At 35.7% G+C, this 26,572-nt stretch overlaps 2 protein-coding genes across 4 annotated transcripts; one reads left to right on the forward strand and one right to left on the reverse strand.

The window, feature by feature from the left end:
* The first annotated feature begins 531 nt into the window (after positions 1-531).
* On the forward strand, positions 532-20,998 carry LOC120774793 (E3 ubiquitin-protein ligase Ubr3). 2 transcript variants are annotated; one of them, XM_040104579.1, is made up of 12 exons: positions 532-1,843; positions 2,268-2,740; positions 2,801-3,064; positions 3,171-3,399; positions 3,461-3,873; positions 6,305-6,463; positions 14,968-18,003; positions 18,081-18,507; positions 18,600-19,381; positions 19,450-19,581; positions 19,661-19,800; positions 19,876-20,998. In XM_040104579.1, the coding sequence occupies exons 1-12, from the start codon at positions 1,219-1,221 to the stop codon at positions 19,991-19,993; spliced, it is 6,798 nt and encodes a 2,265-aa protein (XP_039960513.1). In that variant the 5' UTR covers positions 532-1,218; the 3' UTR covers positions 19,994-20,998. The 2 variants fall into 2 exon arrangements, with proteins under 2 accessions (XP_039960513.1, XP_039960514.1); XM_040104580.1 differs by having other exon boundaries at positions 18,084-18,507.
* Positions 8,410-14,253, reverse strand: LOC120774794. 2 transcript variants are annotated; one of them, XM_040104581.1, is made up of 8 exons: positions 13,733-14,253; positions 13,325-13,642; positions 10,418-10,559; positions 10,008-10,363; positions 9,853-9,945; positions 9,655-9,782; positions 9,199-9,585; positions 8,410-9,139 (listed from the first exon to the last, which is right to left on the reverse strand). In XM_040104581.1, exons 1-8 carry the CDS (start codon positions 14,003-14,005, stop codon positions 8,845-8,847), a joined length of 1,992 nt encoding a protein of 663 aa, XP_039960515.1. In that variant the 5' UTR covers positions 14,006-14,253; the 3' UTR covers positions 8,410-8,844. The 2 variants fall into 2 exon arrangements, with proteins under 2 accessions (XP_039960515.1, XP_039960516.1); XM_040104582.1 differs by lacking the exons at positions 13,325-13,642; positions 13,733-14,253 and adding exons at positions 10,963-11,127; positions 11,236-12,293.
* Positions 20,999-26,572: the final 5,574 nt, after the last annotated feature.

The following is a 26,572-nucleotide window of genomic DNA, read 5'->3' on the forward strand; positions in this document are numbered from 1 at the left end:
GTATTGATAATATTTCAAGTGAATGTTAATAAAATTGTATCGTAGGTTAATTACTTTCAAATAAAGAAATATTACAAAACGTTGTTCTGGTTAAGTCTTTAATATGCAATTTCGATTTTTGGTGTGAATAAAACAATGTGTATCTGATAATTAATTGATTGTTGATTATTTTTTAACATTGTTCATTAAAACGATCTGAAAATAATTTTTTTTATAAATCCAATTTTATATTTACGTGCGAAACTTTCCCTAAATTTTTTTTTCTGCATAAAAATTCCTATTATTTTTTTAATTTACAGAATGAGTCAACCATTAGAATTTCTGAACTAAATATTCATTTCTCAAATAAAAACCGAAGTCTGCACATTAGCTGATTGATGATAACATATTAAACCCGAAACAGACTTTAATGACTTGCTAGTGGAGACGCTTTATAAGCTAACTAATAGTGAGTAACATTCCTATATACAAATGTGACAAGTGGATTTCGTACTTTTTAATGTAAGATTCAAGAGTTAACAACCCTGAGTAATATGTCTTTACTGTCGTACTCGCGTAAAGTCATCGTTGGAGATTTTTGTAGAAATGGACAAATTGTTTTTAAATTAAAACTGCTAAAAAATCACGAATATAAATAAGTCTAAATTGTGTAAAGAAGTTGTCAGAGGATCAATAAATAAAAAAGATAAATGGGTGAAAAATACCCGAAATTGAATAAAATGTGCGAATAGGAAGCGAAAAGCGAATTTCCAAGAGAATAAAATAAGGTTAAAAAAGGCGGAGAGTCAGTGTGAAAACATAGAACATAAAGGAGAAGAAAAAGTTTTACACAAAAAAGGAAATTGGTGTATTAAAGAAAAAATAGTAATAATTCCGATTTTTGTAGTCAGGGAAAGTTGCGCGTGTGTTTTTTTTAAGTTTTCGTTCGAAAAAAGAGGAACTTTGGGCAAATACTGCAGTTTTGGTCACAGCATCGCGTGCCTAGAAAAAGTGCAAAAATCCACAAAGGGGCACGGCCCCAAAATCACGGCCGTTTCTTAATTTGTCAATTTGAGGATTGACAACTTAAAATAAGAAAACAAAAAAGATATTCTGTCGCTTATTGATTCATGAGAATACAACTGTTTTGAGGAATATATATTAGCCAAATAGCTATCAAATTAAGCAATTGACTTCGAAAAGTTATAGTGAATTATAGTTAAATAAAATTTGTTCATTATGGACGAAGACGACAACATATCTAGTGGTGGCGACATAAACAATGAAATTTCAATTGGTCGAGTTGGTGGTGGTAATGCAGGAAGCAATGATATTTCAAACGTTGATAATGAAATAACAGAAGATGACGAATTTGATGATGTTGATATTTCGATGGTAGTTAATTTACCATCTGGTGTCTCCGTTAGCACATCAGGAAACTCAGAACCTAGGTCACAGTCTACATATGTAGCCGTTGCCACTGCTCCTATTTCGGTGCGAGCTGGGCTCGATTTTCCGGATTGGGAATCGGTAGGCACAACCGAAACGGATGAAGACCTGCTAACAGATGCTTCATCTATTGCTTCGAGCTCGGCGATGGCCGCAGGAATAGTGCCCGGCAGTACAGGTGGAGCTAAACCGAGTTTTTTCTTTGGGACATCAACATCATTTAGCTTAAGAAGTCGCAAAGAGGTAGCAGCACTAATTAATGCCGAGTGCTGTCGAAGTGAGAAAACACCGGAATTGGACGCAATTGTGGACAAACTTTTTAACCCGGGAACTCCTATAGACAATGCTGATAATATTGAGTGGATTCGTTGGTTAATTGCAGGAGGTCGCACACCTCAAGAATTCGTAAGAATTGGTAAGTTGGAGTAAAGTTTTCATAAACGTCTTAAGTTAAACAACATTTCTAAAGAAGTCTTTTACTTGGTTTTTGTTATTGTTTGTCGCATAATTAGAAATTACTATCTAAAGGTTTGTTCTTGATATTGTCGTAACAAAAAACATTTCCAATTAGTATTATTGCTTGGATTCCAGTTCTTTACAAGATGGGGATTATTCCGGTTACATAGATATTTAAAAAGGCATATAATATATTTTTTGGTCTCAGAAACTCAGTTCTAAATACAAAAATTCACTAAAAAGAACTGCTAATATATCAAGTTTTTGTTTTGTGAATCGCTTATATTTGTCCAAAAAAAAAAGAGATTCTACAGAGGGCACATTATACATAATAATAAAATTTTAAAATAATCTTTAAATGTATCTATATATTTTCGTAACAGTACGAAGCTATGATAATCACGCAAAATGCGGTCTTGTGTGGGTACCACATGTAGTGGCGTACCGATGTCGAACATGCGGAATTTCACCTTGTATGTCAATTTGCCGAGACTGCTTCAAGAAAGGAGATCACACCAATCATGACTTCAACATGTTCCTATCACAAGCAGGCGGCGCATGCGATTGTGGTGATACTTCTGTAATGAAAGCTGAGGGCTTTTGCAGCGATCATGGAATCAACAATCGAACCAATAAAGAGCCTGTGCCGCCTAACTTACTCGCCGTAGCAGTAGCAATAATGCCAAAATTGCTTTTCCGATTACTACAGCACTTTAGAGAGAATAGTGATGCAACTTCTCAAACTTACAATCTGGCGGCCTACTCATGTGAAGAATTTACCAATATGTTGATCGATTTGAACAATATGGGTGAAATAATGCGTAAAGTGATGACTAGAGCGCTTATTAATCCTGATGTAAGTAATTTATTATAAATTAAAAGTAATTAAAATCATTTCTTAAAAATTACTTTATAGGTGTATAAATTTTTTACCGAATCTCCTTGCTTGGATACCAGACATGGCAGATTTTTGAAATCAAATCGTGAAAAATACGAAGATGCCGTTAATCGCTTTCCTCGTCCAGAACCTCCTGACGATTATAAGCATCTCCCAGCATTGGGGGAAAAGTTGGTTCACACAACTCTTTTAGAAGAATTCATTTTTTGGACATTTAAGTTTGAATTTCCCCAAAATTTGGTGTGCTTTTTACTGAATATGCTGCCTGATCAAGATTACAAGGTAATAATACCGTGCCACCATGCACTTAACATACCCCGCTACGACGGTATCCTATCTACCTTCTCTGGAAAACTGAAATTTACAATTTCTTTCCTCCTTATTATAGGAACATCTCACTCGAACTTTTGTTATGCACTACAGCCGAATACCATCTGTTTTGGAAATGTCTCGTGATCCAGATACACTTAGTAATCGAGTAGTACACATGAGCGTTCAACTTTTTTCCAATGAGAGTTTAGCGTTGAAAATGGTTAAAGAGTTATCTTTGCTGCATGTAATGATAATCAGTCTCAAACTAATGATGTCAAAAATATTAATACAAAATACTTTACATGGTGGGTATGAATGTGTATAAATTTATATAGTTATATTTAATATTTTAATTTTCCTTACTAGATCCAAATAAAAATTTTCATTTTGTAATCGATTGTACTCGCCAAGTGATGAAGGATCATTGCTACTGGCCTCTCGTTTCTGACTTCAACAATGTGCTCTCTCATGAATCAGTGGCCTTGGTATTCTTACGTGATGATAATCTAATCGACATGTGGTTCCAGTTTCTGTCAATGCTGCAGGGCATGAATGTGAATGTTCGAGAAACGACATCACATGTGGAGTTTGAACCGAATTCATATTACGCAGCATTCTCGTGCGAGTTGGAAGCAAGTGCTTACCCCATGTGGTCTATAATTTCACATTTGCAGGATGGTACACATGCTCATTTAGCCAAAAAGATAATAACATACTGTGTTAATACTCTACATGAATGGCTGGATGCCATTTACTTTTTGGAACCTAAATTGTCTCCGGTACGTACTTAAATATATAATATGCCACAAGATTTTTATTAGACCTAACATTTTGTTTGGCAAAGATAAAAGAAATTGTTGAACATTAAACGCAATATCTTAGAAATTTAAAATCGATCTACAAGTATGTTGGAAGATTTAAATCAATTTTTACGTTCATCACAATTCGTCAACTGAATATAAAATTTACTTAACTAGGTGAATATCGGCTACCTGCCACAGACCATTTTCTGTATATTATCGAATATACAATGTTCCAATTATCGAATACCATCAACACTTATAAAAAGCAGAAATGTTAAAATCAAGAAAGTGCAGGGGCATTTTGCAAATTTTGGACTGTCAAATACTTTGAACTATCAACTTATAATAATACAACATTTCGTAAAATTATTCCAATTATAAATATTAGTTTAATCATATTATGTATATGAAAGTGTTGATAGGTAAGTAGTCGATATATACATATGTACTATACTTGGAGACTATACGGTTGCCGGCCGGCTACTACACTTTGTTTCATTGCTATAAAGACATTATATTTTTGTGAAATACTGAAAAGAATGCGTTGCCATTCCAAAAATGAATGATGTTATTTTAAACCTCCATGGAAATTCTGACACTGTAGCTGTTGTTGTAGCGGCTGAATCCTACCGAGTTTACAGTCCTTGAGCGGATAAAAATCCGGGCCCGTTCCGGTTGCGTAGACCCGACTGTCGTGGGAACGGAACGGAACACTCATACACTTTATTAAATTGTGTTAGCTAATCGGAAAATGCCTCGCAACCGCATACTTAACGATGAAAGCTATAGACGCTTTGAAGGTTGAGGGTTTGACTAATCGCGCCATGTCTCGAAATTTAGGAAGGTCGTTAACAGTGGTGTGTAATTACCTGAATAACAAAGAAAATTATGGCCAGAGAACTTAGAAAAAAATATTAACACGCGACAGGAAAGAGAAATTTGTCGACAGTTGTTAAATACAACGACGTCACTACGGAAAGTGAAAAGAGAGAAGCAAATTTTTGCATCTTCAACAATTTGGCGTACGGTGAAACAAAAACCTAACATTGAATGTGAGCAAATGCAGAAAGCGCCCCTCTTGAAACCACACCGTAAAGTCTCTTGTCTTAGTTTTGCCTGAAATCAAATGAATATAGGCTGATATCAGGTAAGATTAGGAAAAATAAAGTTTTTGAATAATACGGTTGCGTTAAAGTAGACAATTCTTACCAAAAAACTTTACTATTGGACCTAGGTGATTTTTTCCGATGTGAAAAAGTTCATCTTTGATGGGATACAGAGAGATTCACGAAAAGAGGCACGATATTTTTCAAAGCGCATTTTCGGCGGAGGCTCACTCACGGTATACTATGGCGCATTTTCAAATTTTGGAACAGTATTCCCTTCTTGACGGATGAATAGTTCCGAGTACCATGAAGTATTAGAAGCAAATCTCCTACCCTATACACACAGTTATCCGCAAAAATCTTTGTCTTTTCAACAAGTCAACACAAGAATCCATACGAAAAAATCAACGAAAACGTAAAAATATCGACCTTTTGGTATTGCCATTGACTGATGTAAGTCCTATTGAGAACATATGGGGATGGCTGGAAAGAAAGGATACAAGGATTATCGTCAAATAAATACGATTTCTGAATTGAAAACGGCTATTTTGGATACATGGTCTATTAACCTCAGAAATGCTTTTTCATTACACCAACTCAATGCCAATTAAAATATTCGCACTTATTAATTAATGAAAACATAATTAATTATTAGGTAAAAAGAGAAATTTGTTTCTTTTCTTTTTTCGTGGTGGAAGAGCTGTCTTAAAAAAGTACCTTTAGAAAAAAAAAATGTTCTTATAGAATTTCTGAGTTATCATAGAGCTTTAAAATAACATCAGTCGTTTTGGAATGGGAACACATTATTTTCAGTATTTCACAAAAATATAATGTCTTTATAGCAATGAAACAAAGTGTATATTCGCGCTAGTACAACAGAAGGAAGGTTAACAACGCAGCTACATGTCAACAATATCAATAAAAATCACAACAACGTAGTTCTCTGAATGACAAAAAGTATTTCGGCCCGAAGCTCTATTTTTTACTGAACAAACCAGAAAATTTTGTTACAGCTAAAAGTGTGCAGGCCAATGTCAGCTAGCAGTAAATGAATGGCGATTATCTTGTTTGTTTGCGTATTGTTCTTTAAAAGGTCTGTATTTGTTGTAAGTAATATTGTGTTGTTGCGCCAAAGTCATCCAAATGAAAATCAGCGTGGGCAACCTTGGTCTAGGACATCTATTTATTTCTTATTTTGATTAAAATTGAAGATTATTATTATTGTAAATATCAAATTTATCTTCACGAAGTTATTATATAAACCAATTGTTGTCCTTATTAACGTATGTCTTTTTTAACAGGATGAAATGATGCAAGCGTCCTTTCACTTTCCATTACATCGATACTTGGCAGCGTTTCTATGCCAGGCTGTAACCAAAATGGGGATGTCGCTTTCAGAGGTGCTGCCTACCAGGTCATATATATTGCCTCTTTTAATGATACATCCTCTACGAGTTCAGGTGAGTTGCTTTCGAATATTAGTCATTTGTTTATATCATTATTTGCTACTTATATATGGGAGGAGGGATTATGTTAGGTTTAGCGGAGGGATTATGTTAGGTTTAGGTCTGAGGTCAGACGTGAAAACTTTTGTTGCTCGATATCGGCAATTTACTTACGTTGTTATAAATTTATGTATAAAACATAACTTCAGCGAAGTTAACGTAAAGGGAATTTGGATTCAAACTCCTTTTAAAAAGTTTTCAGCTCATGTTTGTGTACAGATACCTGATATTACCCCAATTGTGTAATTTCTTCACTCTCGCAACATGTTGCGCAGTGTACGTGTATGCAAGTCTTGTTCGCCTAATTGTTGTTTGTATACATAACATAAAATAATCCGAGTGATGAGTTGAATTCTTAGTGATTGACTGTCCGTGGAAGCAATAACTGTCTGTTTGGTATTGGTATTTAGAAAAAAATGAGCGTGGCTAGAGGGACTTCTTAGTATTGACCCGATTTAATCGAGTTTCGACAACGCATTTTTCCTTGATAAAGATCTGTCTGAATTTTATTAAGATACCTCTGAATCCTGTCGGAAGTCTGAAAAACGTATAACCATTACAACAGGGCATGGTTATCCGATTTCATCAATTTACAAACCGTAAAAGGAGTACTAGAAGCCCTTGTCCTTATCAAGTTTGGTTGATATAGTTTTAGCGGTAAAACTTATTTTCCCGAATACTGGATTGACAAATTAAAAAAGAAATGTTAATCCCAAATATCAGATGAAAAAAAATATTATTACCATGATTAAAATTATTATTATTTTTTTTGGAATTTGCGTACTGTGTGTTCTACCATTTTGAACTAGTGCTCGCACAGAACCATCAATTCAATTCTCTGGAGTAGTGGTTGGTAAATTTACACATTGAAACGATTTACAATCACCTATTATTCCGTTTGAATTTTGGATTAAAAATTAAATGTTCAATTTTATCATTTTATCAATTTTAAGTTTTAAATCCAACTTTTTCAATTTTTAATTCCGATTTTGGAACTTTTAATTAAAAAAATCGTAATCCGGCCTGTAAGCTACTTATCGGTTTAATCTTAAAAAAATTTAACGTATTATATTGGACATTCTATAATTTAAAGCCAAAAATGTGTGAATTACCCCATCTCCAATATATTTAGTCTGGTAAAATTCTTTATTCAGTGATTTCTGATTTTTCACCTGACTTTAAAATATTTATATAGGTATGTGTGATATTTTCATGTAATTAAGTGGGCATGCATTCTTAAGCTAAAACGCTAGAGGTGAATGAAATTTGTCCTGACCTTAGTATAAACTCCACAAGCCTAATGTAGTATTTTCCGTTTCTCTGGTTGACTTTTTCTCATATACCCAACATATCAAATTAACTTATTTAGATGGGTTTATATTACGTATATCTGATTTATGTAAGTTAATTAGGTTGATTTTAATATCCATATATCGGACACGATGCGAAATGTAGTAATGAATCTAATTGAGTTTATAACCTGTAATAGAAGTTAATAAGATATCACATATGATTGTAATCCATTCACGGTTTCGCCGAATAATGAATGTTGAATTCTTTCGTATTAAATATTTGGTATCGTACTTATCCCTTTACTGCTTGTTTTCTCTTCATATTAGTATTTTCACAATAAAAACGGATAATTTTAGAATTTATCAATTTGATTTTATTGTATTCGAACAAGATTCCAGATTTTATAGTAAAATATCTACTAGTTTTTATTTTGTAAAAGTAGTTTGAGGAAATGGCTCCTAATTCATTATGAAATATGGGTATGGTCTCTTTAACAAAACGGATATTATTGATATTGACGCTAATCTATTCTCTAATATGTGCCATGTAAATATGTAATTAAAGAGGTCTATAACTAACAAGAAACAAATAGTATAAATAAAACTATATTCAGTTTCTAATTCAAGTTTATGTAAATTTGCTGCACACTGTTTGATCTAAACATATAGGTTTTAGAAATCATCAAAGTTCAATTAATGTGTGTATTATGTACTAATTCGAGCAAGAATACTTTTCAACTTGTTTTCCTTTGAATTTTAATTCATGTAAATAAATTTCCTAGAAATTTCAATTTTGATGAAACGGTTGCAAAGTAAATACAATCAATTTCTTTTTTCTAAGTAGTGATTGTGTTCATTGGCATAAAAAATATTACAATCTGTTTGCATTGGAAATTCGTACACTCCAATATTTACTAAAATATTTATATGTAGATGTGTCTGCTATAGTATATCAATATTATAATTATATAAATATACTTCCTTTTTCATACATCCATATACTAGTACACTTAGAATAATAATATTTACTTTCTAAGTTTGTAATTAGTTAATATCTTGTGGCACTCGAACGTGGGGTGTAAAATCATAGGTCATAATCTTCGGTGCAAGAAAACCACCGTAACCTTGCCGTCCCTTGTGATATATGCCGACACCGGATAGAGGCACTGGCGGGTTAGATGTCACTTCCTGTGTATCGATAAACGGTACCGTACTCTGCGCGGCATCTTTATCCATGCTTGTATTTATAAAATCTATATATTGGTTATGACGTGAGTCGGGTATTGATTTGACTATTGTTCGTGTTGATTTGTCGGGGTTGTTTAGATTAATTTTTTGTCTAAGAAGGGGAGGATTAATTTAGAATATTTTTTAGAGAATAATAAATATCTTATTTACCTCCGTTCCCCGCTCACATCGGTATTATCATTAGATTTCCAAAAACTATTCGTTTCTGGGGATATTAGTTTACCCATTTTGAAATCGAATTCTGCTAACTTGGCTTCAAGATTTAAATGCGCACCAACGACTCTCCAACGCACACCAACAACGATAAATGAGTTGTCGTCTGTGTAGATGTCGTCTAAATCCATTGATCTACTTTCGTAACTGAGTGTATGATAATCACGACCATTGCGCACGTCTCTGTCGAATATTTGATAGTTTTCAACTGGTTTCCAAGTAAGACTCGATCGATTTATATTGCCCCTCGGTAAAAGTTCTCCTTCTTGGATTTGTAAATGAAATATTCGATTTTGTTTCGTAATGCGTAAGCCGGTGACTACTCTAAAAGTGATAAAAAAATGTTGTGAATATTCTGTCCTATAAATACATATAGAATCTAGTGATATTTACCTATTGTTATCCACATCCGCAACCGTTTCACGCAAATTGAAGTAGCGGTCTGATTTTATACTAATTTCATCGCACAGGCAAAAGCAATAGCTACAGTGCCAAAAAAGATAGCGCCACCAGGATTCCACCTGTCAGTATTCGTATAATATGTATGTATATATACTTCTGCATGTAGTTGGAATCATTTGAAAGGCTTACCTTTGTCGTACCCCGCACACAAGGAGTTCTTTGTCCAAGTACTCGACCATTTTCATATTCTAGATATTCATAGCGACGGGTACTGTTTCGGCTCTGAAAGAAACAGTTTTTATACAATAACCAGTTATTTAGCTAAATGTACCAGCTTAACCTACAGCGGGACAAACCCACATGTCCGCGTCAACATATGTACAGTGATACAATTTTCCTGAACATCTGGGTTGGCGTGCACAATATAGATCTTTGAAACAGCCTTCGGATCTGGTGGATTGATAAAATGCACAATCCTCACGACATGTTTCTTCTTTGTTTAAGTCAACTTCATTCTCAATATAACCCTGTAGAAGACGAGTCACCTCGTCATAATTTTTGCCTTGCTCAAATTTTCCAGGGTCACATCTCCACAAAATTCGATCGGCGCGACGCATAACCTCCCTCAACAATTTCAGGGCACGTTCTGTTCGTTTTACGTAGTCCATACGCATTAGTTCAACTTCTTGAGAAAAATTTCCTACAAATAACATCGTTATTAAAATATTAAACGCTAAATATTCCATTATTCAACCTTTGCCGTAAATCCGTAACATCATCCACGAAAACTGCATCATAGTGTAGCCTTTTAACTCTGTAAGAGCTATATCGGAATATAGTGAATAAATGAATTGTTGTGCCGATTGTTGTGTATGGCATATTTGATCCGTGGATTCCTATAATTAACAAACAGTGAATCTGATCGTTATCGTCTGATAATAAATATATATAATTTTTTTGCGCATGATACCAAATATTACCACTTATTTTTCTAAACAATTATTTTTAATTATTACTATTTGAATTTAAAACAAAAATTATTTCATAAAACACTAGTGAATCAGGGGATTAGTTATCATAATTTTAACGATCTCCTCTAACATTCTTATATAAACGAAATCTATTTGGTTAATATACAAATTAGTTTGTTCGTGACTGTTGATTATATATGTACATACGTATATGTACATAAATAATTTAGGTGTGCACATACACATATATGTATATTACATGTATCTATATGATTTCTAAATGGATTCCTGCGTTGGCGTAACAAAAACATGTATTTAATAAACTAACCAACATTGCTCTATAATAAAGAGTTTGCTTGACCATCACTAACTCCAACTCCTGAAAAATACGCGACATAGAGAAAACATTATCATTGCGAAGCACCGTCTCGCAAATGTCCAAAATGGCACGCTCGTTCACTTCGGCAGTATTGTTGTGCTCGTTCATGAAGTTCTGCAAATGCACGAAACAAATGATTTATGATCGAGTTTAAAATTGTGACCATATTTTTTTCCAAATTGATCTATTCCATTCGGATGTATGTATGTATGTGTTTCGCACCTGATAGTAATCAAACATCCTGTCGATTTGTAGAAGGTCGCGTTCCAATAGACTCCATTCATAGTGATTTAGTATATCATATCTTCCCACTTCGAAATTGCTTTGGAAATTATCGTTAACAAATTTTCGATGCGAATCATAAACTTTTCGAAATTCAGAACTTTTGCTGGTACCCTCTTTATCCAAATAAAGCCAAAGTGATTTCTGAAGGGCGATATATTCGTAGCGTATTGCGTCGACTTGCAACTCCGGTACCTCTACCCTTGCCTCCGAGAATACGGCCTTTGTTAAGATTAATCCAATCACCGTAAGGGTGAGATAAAAGTTGCAAAGGGTCGACATTGCGTTTCGTTCCCTCTTTATATTTATTATTCAATGTTTGCTCAAGTTTATTATTATTATAGTACTTTCGTTTTTGGTTTGTTATCTTTGTTGACCCCAGAAAAATTATAAAACATTATCAGTTTAATATTGGGAGCCTATGTTTGTGTGTAATATTGACAATGTTTTTTAAAACTCTTAAATTGTTCCTATAAAAATATAGTAAAAACTTTTGTAGACTTGAAATTAAATAGTGTTTGTGTTGTTCAATATTGATTTTTCTTCTTTTATTAAATATAACGTTTGCTTATTTGCCTCTTGGTTTTGTTTCCATCCTGATTTTTCACAACTATGTACTTGTTGTTCTTTCTTTATGACGACAAATAGTCTCGTTTGACGTTTATTTATTCTTTGTCTGTATGTGAATTCACTCCGATATTTAGACGTTTATCGCTGGTTTATCACATTTTTGTTCACCATCATCACATATTATAAACTTTAAACATTGTTCAGAGCTTTTGTTCTACGGTTAAAATCTTATATTGTACTTATTTCACGACAATAGCGAACCGTATCCAATTGACATGTCGAAACTGAACTCGAATAACACTTAGTAATATTTTTTTATTTGTATTGTAAAAGAAATATTTTGCTTATTTTGTTTTAAATTGAAGATTTAAAATTTTTGTGTTATTGCGCCGTACCAAGATCCAGTCTGTTTTATTCAATTTACAAAGCTAAAGTAAAACAGAATGACTGCAGTCTAAAATTCATTGTGATGAGAGGTAAAAAAACCAACTGAGAGTTCATAGACGGAGCATGAAAACACTCTTCTGTTCGTACTCAGATTTTTATAAAAGTCGGCAAATGGCAGCGCAACCTTCGCATCAATAAACAATATGACTATAACAAAGAGAGTCTCTACCTATGCGTCTTGTTTATTTACTCTCAGCAGTAATGTGTGTGTTTATTATTTCATTGTTTTAGTTTTGGGTGGGGAGAGGATTGCTTTTGTGACTGCAAGTACATGAGCATTAGGTTTTAATGTACGTATAGTAGGTATATGACATTTACATACGTATAATATGTACCTTTGTGTTTAAGTATTTCTACCTTTTACTTGCTTAGTGATGCCAAACCCAGCTTTAGAGATTTAAACATTGGTTTTCTTTAATTTGTGTATATAAACGGAACTCTTCCTACGGGCTTTTGTTTTTTGAAAGTTTCATGTTTTTGGATTACCAAAATAAGCATTACTTAATCAGTATTTTGACTTAAATACATGTTACTAATGGAGGAAAAAATGTACATTATTTAATCGCTTATTCGCTTTTGAATTAATTTAAATTTATTCACTTGGTTTTGAATGCTCGGTTTCCTCACAGTCTATCCATTTATCATTCTTTTTATTATTTAACAGTGAATAAATTGCTGAGTGAGTCATAGAACTGCTTGTTATTTGTTTATGCTTTGTTGGCGAGCTTCTCAGATTTCACTGACACTTCTTTTGCAGTGCCCATTGGCGATTTCGTTTTTGATACATGCATATTCACATATGCGTGTTGCCAGTTGACTTTGTCATCACCGATTTATAAGAAACATTTTGCTAGATTTATAGCATATCAGTATAGCTTCAAAATAAAAAAGTAACAAGCAATTTACTGAGAGTTATTTGCGACATTTTGTAATTAAGTTCCGGTAAAAGAAAATACTACTGATATGAATATGTTTTTATTAGAACATACCGGCTGCAATCTTAAATTCTTACCTCATAAGTTTTTGCTAGTAAGGACAAAACATTCATGGTTGTGTTCTCCTTTTCCTCCGGACCGAATAGTATTAAATGTAAACGGTCCATTAAATGATGCACCGAGTGTGCATTGGGCGATACAGTCCATTCAGCGAAAGCTACTAAAGTGCTTGCCTCCAGTTTATCTTGATGGGCTTCATACTTTTGCATTTGTTGGAAACGAGAAGAAATTCGATTTATCGTATCCTGAATGTCGTTCATTTTAGACATAAGTGGCAAATTTTGATTGATGAATTCTGTCAAGGATTCAACTGCCAGTGCAACGTTTTGAGCATACTACAGAAGATAATGTTTATAGTTGTCTACTGAGAGGTACTTATATGCACCTATGTACATATGTATGTATTTACGTATGTATGTACAAACCTTTTGTTCTGTTTGATCTATTTGACGACTCATTTCTTTTAAACGCTGCAAAACTTTACGTTGTTTCTCACGCATTAAAGGAAACTCAATGTTTTGGGCGATTGGGGATTGTTGTACAATGTCCCAAGCCTTTAAGATTCCTACAGTAACTTCCTTCACCACGTGAATAACGTCAAGCACATCCTCTATAACGGCAGCGGCTGGTGGCGGTGTGGCGAAGAAGATGAAAAAAATTACCACAAGCCCAGACAAGTTTCTGCCGAACAGCCACATTGAATTTTTTTATAATTGCGGTAATTGTAGCTATTTGAATGTAATTTATTTTTTGTTATATATATTGCAATAAATTAAAATCTTCAAAACATCTTATTAAAATAGTGGAGGTAACCGCGTTTAATAAAAGTGTCACAATACTAAACTAACAACATAGGTACTCTACTTAAACGCGTATATTCAAAGAGATACTTCACACACACCAGTCGCCGCGTCAACACTTCAGCACTAGTCAGAGGCCATTATACGAATAAATAAATTCGTTGACTAAACCAGAGTGTGGAAAACTCGCTCATGGGCAAGAGTAATTGTGAGTGTTGCTAGCTCTTTAATGGTACACTCTCGCTGTTAACATCACTCCTACTCCGCACTGTTAACTTTCAAATGAATCAGGGGAAAAACCATTTTATTCATACTAAAAAACTCATAATTATTAATTGTTTCAAACGTTTTAATAACATAACAGTTAATGGATAAGTATTTCGTACAAATTATAAGAATGATTGGAAATAAAAGGATGTTTCTGAATGATATTAGCAAGTGTTGCCGTGCCGTCGTAAATTATTGTTATAACATCGAATATGTTTAAATTTTTAGTTATCAAAGTAAAAAAAAAAACAAATTCAGGAACGCTTTGCCTTCCGTGCTTTTCTCTAATAAAAATAGCGACTGTAGGTTGGCAAAGTGTAAAATGATGAGTAGCCGAACATTTTGCTTCGCTTTGCTTTGCTTCGCCTTGATGTGAACGAACTTATACAAAGTATACATCGAATTTACTTGTCAAAGCAAATGTCTGAAGCGAAGCGAAGAAAAGCAAAAGTTTATTTAATGATATTTCATTTGCATATACTGTGTGTTTTCCACTGGTGGCACTATTATAAGAAAACATGTTATAGTTTTAAACAAATGTATATACGTTTTAATTGTATGTAGTAAAAAGCTTGTTCGATATATTCTTACAGAGTTTCTTTTATGAGATACTGGCTGGGAAATGGGTGCGTAATGGACTACAAATCAAAGGTCAAGCCATGACCTATATACAGGCGAATTTTTGCAATTCTATGGCCGACATGGACCTATTCTTTCTGCAAATATGTGCAACGAATTTGCCACAATACTTCTTTTTGCAGAACACAATTGAACTTTTCGGTGTAGGTCAGTGGTTAGAGTTTGCACCATTAAAACAGCCGCAAAAGTTGGAGCAGTGCTCAATGCTTGAGGGATTCTTAACTTTTTTAGCAACGCTTGTAACTAGTCGTACGAATCTCGGTAATGACGAGGCTACACAGTGTATCATTGAGATAAGTGCATTACTCGCTACTGAGAATAAGACACATTCGCAATTGCTAGAATTGATGCCGGAGCGATCTGGCAATGTACATACGAAAAACTTTGAAAACTTTCTGAAAAAGCTGTCTGTTTACAAGGCTCCTTCTTCCGGTTCGGAAAATTTGGAACAGGGTCTTTTTACCCCGATTGATGATGTGTGGGAACAGCACTATGACCCCTTGCATGTACTTTTGCGAGCAGTACATCGGCGGGATTTTCAATCGTCTCTCGATCGTTTTACAAACTATGTTAAAAGTAAGAATAAGATGCCGGCTAGTGGTAATTTGTGGCCACCGTTTCGACTACCAAGGAAAGTGGGCGTAGCTTTTAGTGATCCATGTTGTATTCTTAATTCTCGTGTGTTTCACTCCACTATACTATCAATTTTATTTCGGGCAGTGCATTCGCGGGACGTATCTGAGCACTTGCTAGCGTTAGCAATATTTCTGTTAGAAATTGCTGTTGAGAAGAGTAACGACACTAATGGTACTGACAATGACAAGGCTGCCGTTGTGGAATGTGAACCAAAAAACAAACATGGCTACCCATTTTCTTTGAGACGTGATCCACCAAAACTTTTCCACTGCTATCCGACTGATAATCTACGATGTAATTTACGTTATGTCGTCTCAAAGTTATCTTTAAAGTCTCACGAGCCACAGGTATCGCCAGCAAGTTACCGTTCTAATCAATTTTACGGAGATTTAGATTATGATGTAGAAAGCGATACTGCGACTGCTTTGCCCATGATTGGTGGCAGTGATGATGACTTAGATGATGATTCAATGAGTGTAAGTGTGGCTAGTGGCACGTCGACTGCAATGGTGCGAATGCAAAATATGGAAGTGGCCTTGCCACCAGATCTTTCAGTAGTACCAGAACAAGGCTTAGTAATCAGACAAGATAGCCAGGATGATGATACGTTGCGAGATGCCGATGATGCTATTGAAGGTGCCTCACCATCTGTAGGTTTTCGCTTCTCATTACAACCAATTACATTACCCGAAAGTGGAATGGAAGTGGCTATAAGAAGGGAATTGCAATTACTAGCTGGTGGCAGTGTAACTGCTGGTGGAGGTAGTGCTGTTAGCGCTGGTGGAACATCCGCGAGCGGATTAAGAAGAACTACGGAAGTCCAACATAATCCACAACAACAAAATGAAATGTTTTCACCTAGTACTAACAATGCTAATAGCATGTTATTGCCATTTCAACGAGTACAACCGGTTGCTGTACCGGTCGGTAGTCGAAGCATAGTTCCCACAGCAACGATACGTGGTGTGGTGGGAGTTCCTACGTTGAGTGGACGTCGAACTTATGATTCGGCTTCACGCAAACGAACTACCCAGTTGGTAGACAATGCGATTGGAGGGCAAAACAAAGACGAAGTCCCCATCGAGGAAAGCATACTTTCGTTACTCTTAAAGCTACATTCACAGCTTAGTGGTACATTGGATAGTTTCTCATTAAGCGATGGTGAAGATGAAGAAGCGGAAGAAGATACTGGCGAAAGGATGCAGTTCTCAAGCTCAAGTATAGCAAAAGACCGAATTAAGCATGTGGATATTGAAAATGACATAACAGCAAAAGCAACATCTGTCAATCATTTAGAAAAGGAAAGACTGTTAAAGATAGACGAATCAAGTAATCCATCGCATAGCGCACCAGATTCACCTTCAGCTATGGATATAGACTGCTTGGAAGCCAGCACTTCTGCTGCCGCTTCTAATCTTAACCTAGATTCTAGTCAACGGAAACACAATCACAGTAGCACGAGTAGAAAGCGTATTCGTAATTATAGAAAAATTCGAGTATCCGATTCTCGGATTGGTGATGGCCCCTATTTTATTGGCAATCTTATACGTAAAATAGCACAACGTGATGAGTTGTGCGCCCAAAGCATTGACGAGATACGTTCAACACTTTGGCCGAATCAACGTGAAAAACAAGCCGAGCAAAAAGCTCGGGAGACGAGGGAGAAAGAAGAACGTCGTAAGCGCGCACGGGAGCGGCAAATGAAAATGATGCAAGATTTCGCAAATAAGCAAAAAGAATTCATGCAAACGGCTGCTCATACCATGGAGGGCAACATGGACGACGAAGACGATGACATTTTCGAAGAGCAGCCCCGTGAAAAGGAGTATGATTGTATTATTTGCAATTGCACAACACCCAGTACTGAATCCAATCCCATTGGACTTGTTGTATTGGTTGAATCTAGCGGCATTGTTGGACATCGACGTCGAACCGCTGAACGATTGCCGTTACCACTTTGTCTCGAAGACGAGGAACGGTTAAAACAGACCACCAGATTAGCAATTGAGTTTAACCGACGGACTGATCTATTGAGTTTAAAATTTGGGGAAGAATCCTGGTATCTCTCCAATAATATGGCCTACGAAAATGGTGTACATGTGCAATCGTGTGGCCATCATGTTCACCTTAGTTGCCTTGATGCTTATCTGAAAACATTGTATGCCACACAACGGCAGCATCAGCATGAACGAGGGGAGTTTTATTGTCCAGTCTGCAGGCAGCTGTCTAATTCGGTACTACCACTGAGTCCCCAACTGGATAGACCAACGCCGATGGTACGATCAGGTACCCAACCTTTTGAGCAGCTTGTAGCTGAATTGACCAATTTGATCAAAGAAAATGTGCGACCAACGGTAAATATATTCGAAGAGTATAATATTCTTTATTCTTATATGTTTATATATTCTTCTTTTGTCGTGTCATGCTTTAGCAGACGTCAACAAAACTATCGGAGGCCATGGGTCGCGCAATGGAGGATATGACAAATATTACTCATCGTAAAATGAAGCGTGTACCGCCAACATTACGCAGTCTATTCGTCTTCGTGACATCAATTGCTCGTACGAATTTAGAGTCGGAAATTATACAGCGCGGGGGTTCTCTATGCACAACAAATTCAACACGCTACAAACCGAAGCGCGACTGCATAGTTCCTTTACTGCATGTGTTATCTGTACACGTTCGTGTGTTGGTGGAATGGCCACTTTGGCGATCTTGGGCATCACTTGCTGGTTTACCGGTAAGCGATTCGGCTCCAGTACCTTCGCATTGCCTCGAACTGATACCTAGCCTTTTGGCCGACCCCATAGCGTTGCTGTTGAAATTTATTTTGTTAGCTCCTCTACATTTAGACCAAGGTAAAATATATAATAAATCGCAAAGATCACATTTAATAATTGTAAGGATAATTTTTAATTAAAGTTTAATAAATTTGTTTGATTATTTACAGATTTCTTCACTTGCATGGTTAAGGTTATGTACAATTTATTGTACTACCAAATAGTAGTTCAACTATGTGTTACACTCACAGATTTAGAATGCGAATATATAATATCGAAATTTAACAAATCTCCTTCCATGGATGATGATGATACCATCAGCCGACGAAATTCTTCCCGTACAAGTGGTACTACCTCATCGAATATACCGTATTTGGGACGTGCTATGGCGTTGGTATTGAATAACACAAATCGTATGTCACATTTGCGTCGAGAAAGCATACCAAGTACGTCAACGGCTGCTGCTGCTGCGGCAAAGGCGAATTGCGCGGGATTCTATGCATTTTCTGGTCTTGGATATTCATCGAATAATAGAGGTGGTAACGATGATGCGAACATTTCGAAATCTGATGTCGAAGTAAATCTCAAGTCCATGGAAGCTCAATTACAAACACTATGCTTGCCATTTTTACGCATAGCAGCATTGTTACGGCAACATTTATATAGACATGATATGCCCGAAATAACCGCACCAGGATTGGAGTTCGTGCGTCTTGTTTATTACTTAGAACTAGTTACAGATTCAATGGACTGGGACTGCTTTAATGCTTCGAAAGGTTTATGCTTCATATCTGGCACTGAGCAAACGTTGCCTAAATTTTGGTGTGAGCAATTAATGGATATTCGGCCACCAACAGATACAGTGCGTGAGCTTGTTATCTTAAATCAGCATGGATCTTGGCAACAACCAAAACTTCTCGAATTACCTCGGGAGTATGAGCGATTATTCACGGTATGATTTGAAATGAATACACTTACGTAACACTCATATATACATATTTGTTAATTTCGCGTTTTTAGTATTACCATGAACGTCCATGTCTGAACTGTTATAAAGTGCCGAAAGAGAGCTCAATTTGCTTATTATGTGGCACAATTGTGTGTCTTAAACAAACATGCTGTGCTGAGAATGACTGTTGTGAAGCGGTTCGTGTAAGTAAAAGAGATTGCTTTGATATTGTATAAAAAAATGTATGTATGCCTATATTATTTATTGTGGTTAAAATTTTAGCACACAATTACTTGTGGGGGAGGAATCGGAATATTTCTTGTCGTTACGTCGACATACATAATAGTGATTCGTGGCAGACGTGCTTGCCTTTGGGGTTCGTTGTATTTGGACGATTTCGATGAAGAAGATCGAGATCTCAAGTGAGTAATTTTGTTTATACGGATTATAAATATATTATATGTTACGGTCGTTACTAATAAATTTAATTGATATAGGCGTGGAAAGCCCCTTTATCTAAGTCAGGACCGCTTCAATTTATTGGAATCGCAATGGCTGTCACATAAATTTGCGCATACAAAACATACATGGGTATTCCATCGAGATTTATTGTGAAATATGGAAGAGTTATTAAGAAGTATACAAGAATTGGTAGGGCAAATATAATTAATTGTTTGGTCGGTATAAAAATGTAACAAAATACGTATATTATGAACAATGTTCAAGTCTAATTTAAAATATATAAAATATCTCGAAGAATTTGCGAAGCAAAGAAGAATAACCTACGCGTTTCTAAAATGCGTTACATACAGTTAATAAAGGCAAAAGATCTTTGCTATTACATTATTAATAAGCTATAGATATTTCAGTTATAACTCGCAGCTTGCTTATGTTTAAATAACGTAGCTAAAATAATATAATAAATAGAAAATGTAAAAAGGCTTAATGACGATATATCATAACGTGTGTAAATTGATTGAGTGAAATTTGACAGAGTTAGCTTAGATCCCATTTGGAAAATGATATTCAAATATTGCTGAAATGTTCTTTTTATCGATATTATTAAAGCTTTCAACAAGTCCGAAAATTCAAAAACTATTATAGATTACATAAAACGACCGCAAAACATCCTAAAATTACGTTACACTTTACGTATTCACGGATATTGCATATTGTTGCTGACATTCATCTCTCGCAATGGAAACATGACATTAGCAATACCGTCTTTTTTATGATGTGTTCAGCGTATGTATTTATTACACATACACAAATGTTATGAAAAATAACATTAAAAATTAAATGAAAATTGACATTGAAAATATAATTAAAAGCTTAAAAATAACGTATTCAATATTCATTTATGTGATATAAATTAATAGCTATTAGATCATGATAATGTGAAAGAACAAAACGTATTTGAATATCCGGAATGAAACTTTATTTCCATTTCATTATATTTTTCAATTTGTGTTCGGTAAGAAACTAAAGTATCGAATTGAATAAAAGGGTAACATTTACATAACAATAACAATTATATTTAATAATATCATTAGCTAGATGAAGATATAAATTTCTTTGGAGACATGCAAATGTATAATTAATAAAAATATGAAAAAATAATAATTATTTATCTTTGTCACATAGTTTTACTGAGTGCATTTGAACTAAAATCGCATCATTTCTATCGAAATTATTTCCACTTTCTTCACAAAGTATCTATGCAGCCACTCTTCTTCTTTACTGGCGTAGACATCGTTTACGCGGTTATAGCCGAGTTAACAACATTCGTTTCTTCTTTTTGCAATGCGGCGCCAATTGGGGATTCCATGCAAAGCCACCTTATCAGTTCTTCGCCGCTGTATTTGAATAGTTCATCGGCCTCCGTCGCTTTGTTGGTCTGGTAATGGAACGTCAGTTCCATCGTCATTGATTGGGGAATCGGGTTCACCATCTCCTGTTGCTATGCTTTCACTGCCATTCAGCAGGCTGGAGAAGTGTTCCCTCAATAATTTTAGTATGCTCAGGGCACCAGTCACTAGATCACCTCTGGGGGTTCCACAAGAGTATACTCCGGTCTTGGAACCATCTGTTAACCGCCGCATCTTATCTTAGAATTTTCGACCATTACCTCTGTTGGCCAGCTTGTCAAGCTCTTCATACACACGCATTTCAGTCCCTCTATTTTTTTGTATACAAGTGCCTTTCGCTTCCTTTTCCTGCAAGTCGAGCAGAAAATCGTTCGAATGTTTTAATGTTGTTGGTGGCTTTCCGATCCGGAGACAGCCAGATAGCTTGTTGAATTTTCCAAGCTGGAATCTAGTACTACAAATAACTATTGCTTATGGACACAACACAGTCATTGCTACTATACGGTAGCGAAATATGGGCCGATACATTAAATGTAGAACATAGACGAAAAGTGCTTGCTAAAGTGCAGAGAACAGCAGCCTTGAGAGTCGCCTCGGCGTACCGCACTGTATCCGAATCCGCAGTGCTAGTGATAAGCGGCGTCATCCCAATAGACCTTCTCGCAAAGGAGAGAAGACAACTCTGGCTATGGAAGAAAGACGGAATAGAAATACACATGGCCACAAGACAACAGGCGAGGAAGCAAACTCTTGAACTCTGGCAAGATCGGTGGACAAGGGAGAGCAAAGGAAGATGGCCCGCTAAACTGATTAAAGAAATAGAGAAGTGGCACAGTAGAAAACACGGCGAGGTAAATTACTATATAACACAGATGCTGTCCGGTCACGGGTATTTCCGAAAATACCTATACAACATGGGAAAAGCAGAGAGTCCAGCATGTATTTATGGAGACGATCCCCTAGACGATGCAAACCATACCATTTTCAAGTGCCACCGGTGGAAAGAAGCACGAAGGACTGTACAAAACAAACTCGGAGAACTAAGTGCGGAAAATCTCTTAGAAAAAATGATATCTAGCAGCGAAAACTGGAAAATAATTGCCTCGTACGTGGAACATGTTCTACGCAGTAAAAAAAGAAACATGGACGCGGACTCCCAATAGAAGACGAGCCAAATAGCTTGATGCTGGCTACAAAATCGTAGGCATTCCTGGACGCAGGGAGAGTAGAAATAGAACTGTAATGGGCCCATCTTGGAAACCTTGCCCTGAAGTAATGCGAAAGCGGTTCCGGGGTAGGGGAAAAAATTCCATGATAGAAGGGGGGAGTGTTTTAGTGGGTACACCACTCACGTAGGATAGGATAGATAGGATCCCTATATGGTGCGAAGGCATTTTAAACCGTCCTTACGGCCTAAAAAAAAAAAAAGTCGATCAGCCCCAATCCATTTGGGGATTTTCATCATGGAGGATGAATTTACCGACCGTTGTGCCAAAGGTACCTTCTTTGCCCACCCTGGCGTTAAAGTCGCCATGCACGATTTTGACATCGTGGCGGAGGCAGCTCTTATAGGTGCGCTTCAAGCGCTCATAGAAGGCATTTTTATTCACGTCGTCCTTCTCTTCCTTCTTCACCGAGGTGAATGCTTAGTCTTCTCCTACCACAAGCCCTTCATCGAATTTGCGCTCCTTTATATAGCCACTGTAGTAAATGTCACAAGTACCTGCTCGTTTCAGTTCTTGTCCCGTCCATCGCACTTCTTCGACGGCGGTGATGGCAACCTTTATTTTTACGAGGACATCAACCAGCTGAGCAATGGAACCTTCCCAATCAAGAGACCGAACATTCCAGGTGCATGTTCTTAAATCTAAAGAGGGGTGGTTCGCCTTATCACTTTAGCGCGCCTTCTAACTGAAGTTCTTTGGCTATCCAGAGGATACTTGGTCTGAGACCGGATGTCGTGAGCTTTTCTACACATGACTCAATCCCCCGCCGACGTTAGATAGTCCTATAGTTGGGATAGTTAGTCTATGTTATCGTTTTGTTCTTCACCAGATAGTCGATCACCTATCAAGCTGAGTCAGTGAATTCATGTTTCGTCGATGGTGCCGTTCATCAAAAGCAGGTTTAAGACCTCGTTGAATCTCGTGAAACCTCGTTTTTATATAATATTGGACCCATTTTCCATATTATCCACTTTTCCAACATCCGGGAATATTCCCAGTTCCACAAACGACCAAAACAGATTGTCAACTTATTTTTTACATAGTGGCGATATTTAGAGGTGAGCCTAAACTTTTCTGCAGCTAGCAAAAGTTCAGAGATTACAATTTGAAAATGAAGATTATTCCAATTTGTTCAAATATTGTTAAAATATTTAAAATAAGTAAAGAAGACTAACTCCAAAGCTTATTAATATATTTGTAGGAGTGCTGACATTTATCGCTGGATGCGTCACTACTTATATCCGTTATGCGTTTTGTGGACAGCCATTCAAGGTTTGGTGCCTAATGTGTTGTAAATATTTTGTGTCTGTTTTGTGTTAGAGCAGGGCATTCACAGAGAAAGTGGAAAAAGGGTACCTCAAGTCCTTCTAGCTTACGGCTGAGGCAAATTGTGTTACAGGGCAGACCCATTTTTAGCGCATGTTCTCTAAAAGACTTTAAGTCTGAAAATACTATTCCTGGACCTATGTAATAAATTTTTAATTTAAGTCTTATCATACTTGCATAACTGTTTCGTTATCTTGTAATTGGTTATTGATTTCCATCTGAACTGAGTTATTTGTTTAAAATGAGTATAAAACTCTCTATTGTTCGTTCCCAGCGAGCATGGCATTAACTCCGCCTCAAATTCATCTAAAGAAGCTCCTGGTAGCGAACTTGTCTGCTTTTTCTTTGCCAAAAATCTAGGTGGAGTTTTTTTCTATCTGTCTTGGCTATATTAATTATTGTGGTTTTCTGCCAAATAAAGCTATTCCACCGGAAACTAGCAGTCATGGCAGATCGATACAGGGCGTTGTGTGAATTCCCTTTGTTAGCAGCTTTTTATAACCACAGTCATAAACCGTTGTGAAAAAATGTTTTAAAGAAATATAAAGTCATGATTCCACTTTTAATCTCTTGTGCTTTTGGCTTATGTGGTTTTATAGAATAGTTCGATCTTCGCAACACGTTTAGTTTAATTTAACGTATTTAATTAATTGAGGTACAGTGAAACAATGTACATTGGAAAATATACATATGCACAGTAAAATTTCTTATAACCGGACACCCATGGAGTGCTAAAAACGTGTGTTTAAAATTTTGGGTCCGAAGCTGCAACTCAGATCTACATATATCCGTATTTCAACTGAACTAATAACTGCAAGTCAATATTAGCCAGCAGTGAATAAATGACAATTATATCATTTATATTTATATCCCTTGAACCACCGAGAGACAGACGGTCTCAGCGCAAGTCAACTTTGCTTATTGTTCTTAAAAATCTGCAGAACTTCACAAATTAATAAGAATTTAAAAAAAACGTAAACTACAGTTTGTATTTAATTTTTTTCCACATTTTATGAGCTCTTGTCTATTTATCAGAGAGAATTGAACGAAATATTAGTAAAATAGTGTCCTTGACCGGTTTTGGAGCATCCGGTTATATGAATTGGTTTTGTATGAAAATATTAATGAAAACGTAGTGTTTATGAAATTTGTGTGGTGGTTTCAGGAGCTATCGGGTTATCAGGACAGTCCGTATTGGCGAATTCACCGTATATATTGGGTAGTTTTATATATATAATAATAAATAAATAAACAAATATGTACCATTTTGGTCGATCACTTTTTGCCGTTTTTTCGTTAGAGACATTATTCCATAAGAATAGGAAGCGAGCGAACCATTGTTGTGCTACACCAATTGATACAGCATCATCTCCGTAAACTTAACAAATTTAATTGGTGGCTTGCGAGCATTTCTCCCTATTTTTATACAAAAATTTCAAGCGAAATTCTTTATTATTTTCACTAATATTTGAACAGCTGTAACTTTTTTCAACTTCCCCGATTTTATTTTTTTAGTTAATGCCCCTATTGCGGTTTTCAACCCGACTTGGTCGAATTGAAGTTAACGGGGCATCTCGACAGGATAAAATCTATGTCTTGCGAACTGTATTGCTGTGCCTATTGCCTGTGGAGACTCCACATTGCTTATATCTTACAATATATCGCAAACGAATTCGTATGCCATATATCGTAAGCTATAAGCTGTCACTTCAGCAGTTTGACAGCGCAGTTTTCATTTCTATGAAAATTTCGAAGATGCAACATACCCATTTGCACATATGCCGACGGCATTTTCATTTCGGTAATATGAAAATTAGAAGAGCGAGTATTAAGACGGTTGTGTTATATTATAAAAATAAAGTACATTTTCAAAATAATATTAGAAAAATTATGCAAATTGGGTTGGGAATAAGCGAAATCTTAAATTTAATAAGCTTGTACTAGCAAAAATCAAAATATCATTGCTCATTTTAAATGTATTATTTTAATTGGTATATAAAATGTATGCCACAATTATGACATAGTAGTCCAAAAATATGAATTCTAATTTTTCCCAGAAATACGTTTGTAAAAAAAGGATCTTTTTCTTTATCTTATTTTTCCCAGAAATATACATTTGTAAAAAAAGGATCTTTATACTTTGTTATTATTTCATTTTTCCCAGAAATACATTTGTAAACAAAAGGATCTTTATCCTTTTTTTATTTTCCACATAAAAGATTTAAACAGTTAAAGGGCTCAAAACATGGGTTACGTCAGCTACCTACCCAAATGCTACCTTCGCAAATGATAAAATAAATTTTTCAAAGGCTCAAAGCATGCGCTACATCAGCTCGAACCTACCTACTCTACGCCTTTGCGCAAATGATTATCTTATGATAACAAATGCCCGCATACAGATTTGGCAATGGCAATAGCAATAGATTTGACAGTTCGCAAGACATAGATTTTATCCTGTCGAGATGCCCCGTAAGGCAACTCAACTTCAGATCAACCAAACTCTTTTTCGGTATTGCGAACTTCAACTAAGTTCAGTCGAAGTATGATTGGCGTTGCCAACCTAAGAAAGGGAAATTTGACAGATAGTGAAACAGCTAAAATTTTGTAAACGACATATTTAAACAATTGAATTCAGTTGTCGCTCGCGAAAAAGTGAATGAACATATATAATAAACAATAAATAAAAAATGGATATAAGTTTTGATTTATATTACAATGACGAAAATACTGGGGGCAAAATTGATGTGCTCGTATACGAAAAAGCCTTCGTGATC

The sequence above is a fragment of the Bactrocera tryoni genome, chromosome 4 (assembly GCF_016617805.1).
Source record: "Bactrocera tryoni isolate S06 chromosome 4, CSIRO_BtryS06_freeze2, whole genome shotgun sequence".
Lineage (NCBI taxonomy): Eukaryota > Metazoa > Arthropoda > Insecta > Diptera > Tephritidae > Bactrocera > Bactrocera tryoni.

Coding starts and splice junctions, on each gene's coding strand:
- LOC120774793 (XM_040104579.1), top strand. CDS start 1,219: ATGGACGAAGACGACAACATATCTAGTGGTGGCGACATAAACAATGAA. Junction 3,874..6,304: donor TGGAACCTAAATTGTCTCCG/GTACGTACTTAA, acceptor CTTTTTTAACAG/GATGAAATGATGCAAGCGTC. Junction 19,382..19,449: donor AGTATGAGCGATTATTCACG/GTATGATTTGAA, acceptor TCGCGTTTTTAG/TATTACCATGAACGTCCATG.
- LOC120774794 (XM_040104581.1), bottom strand. CDS start 14,005: ATGTGGCTGTTCGGCAGAAACTTGTCTGGGCTTGTGGTAATTTTTTTC. Junction 10,560..13,324: donor TACTAGCAAAAACTTATGAG/GTAAGAATTTAA, acceptor TGTTAATTATAG/GAATCCACGGATCAAATATG. Junction 9,586..9,654: donor GCGGATGTGGATAACAATAG/GTAAATATCACT, acceptor TATCACTTTTAG/AGTAGTCACCGGCTTACGCA.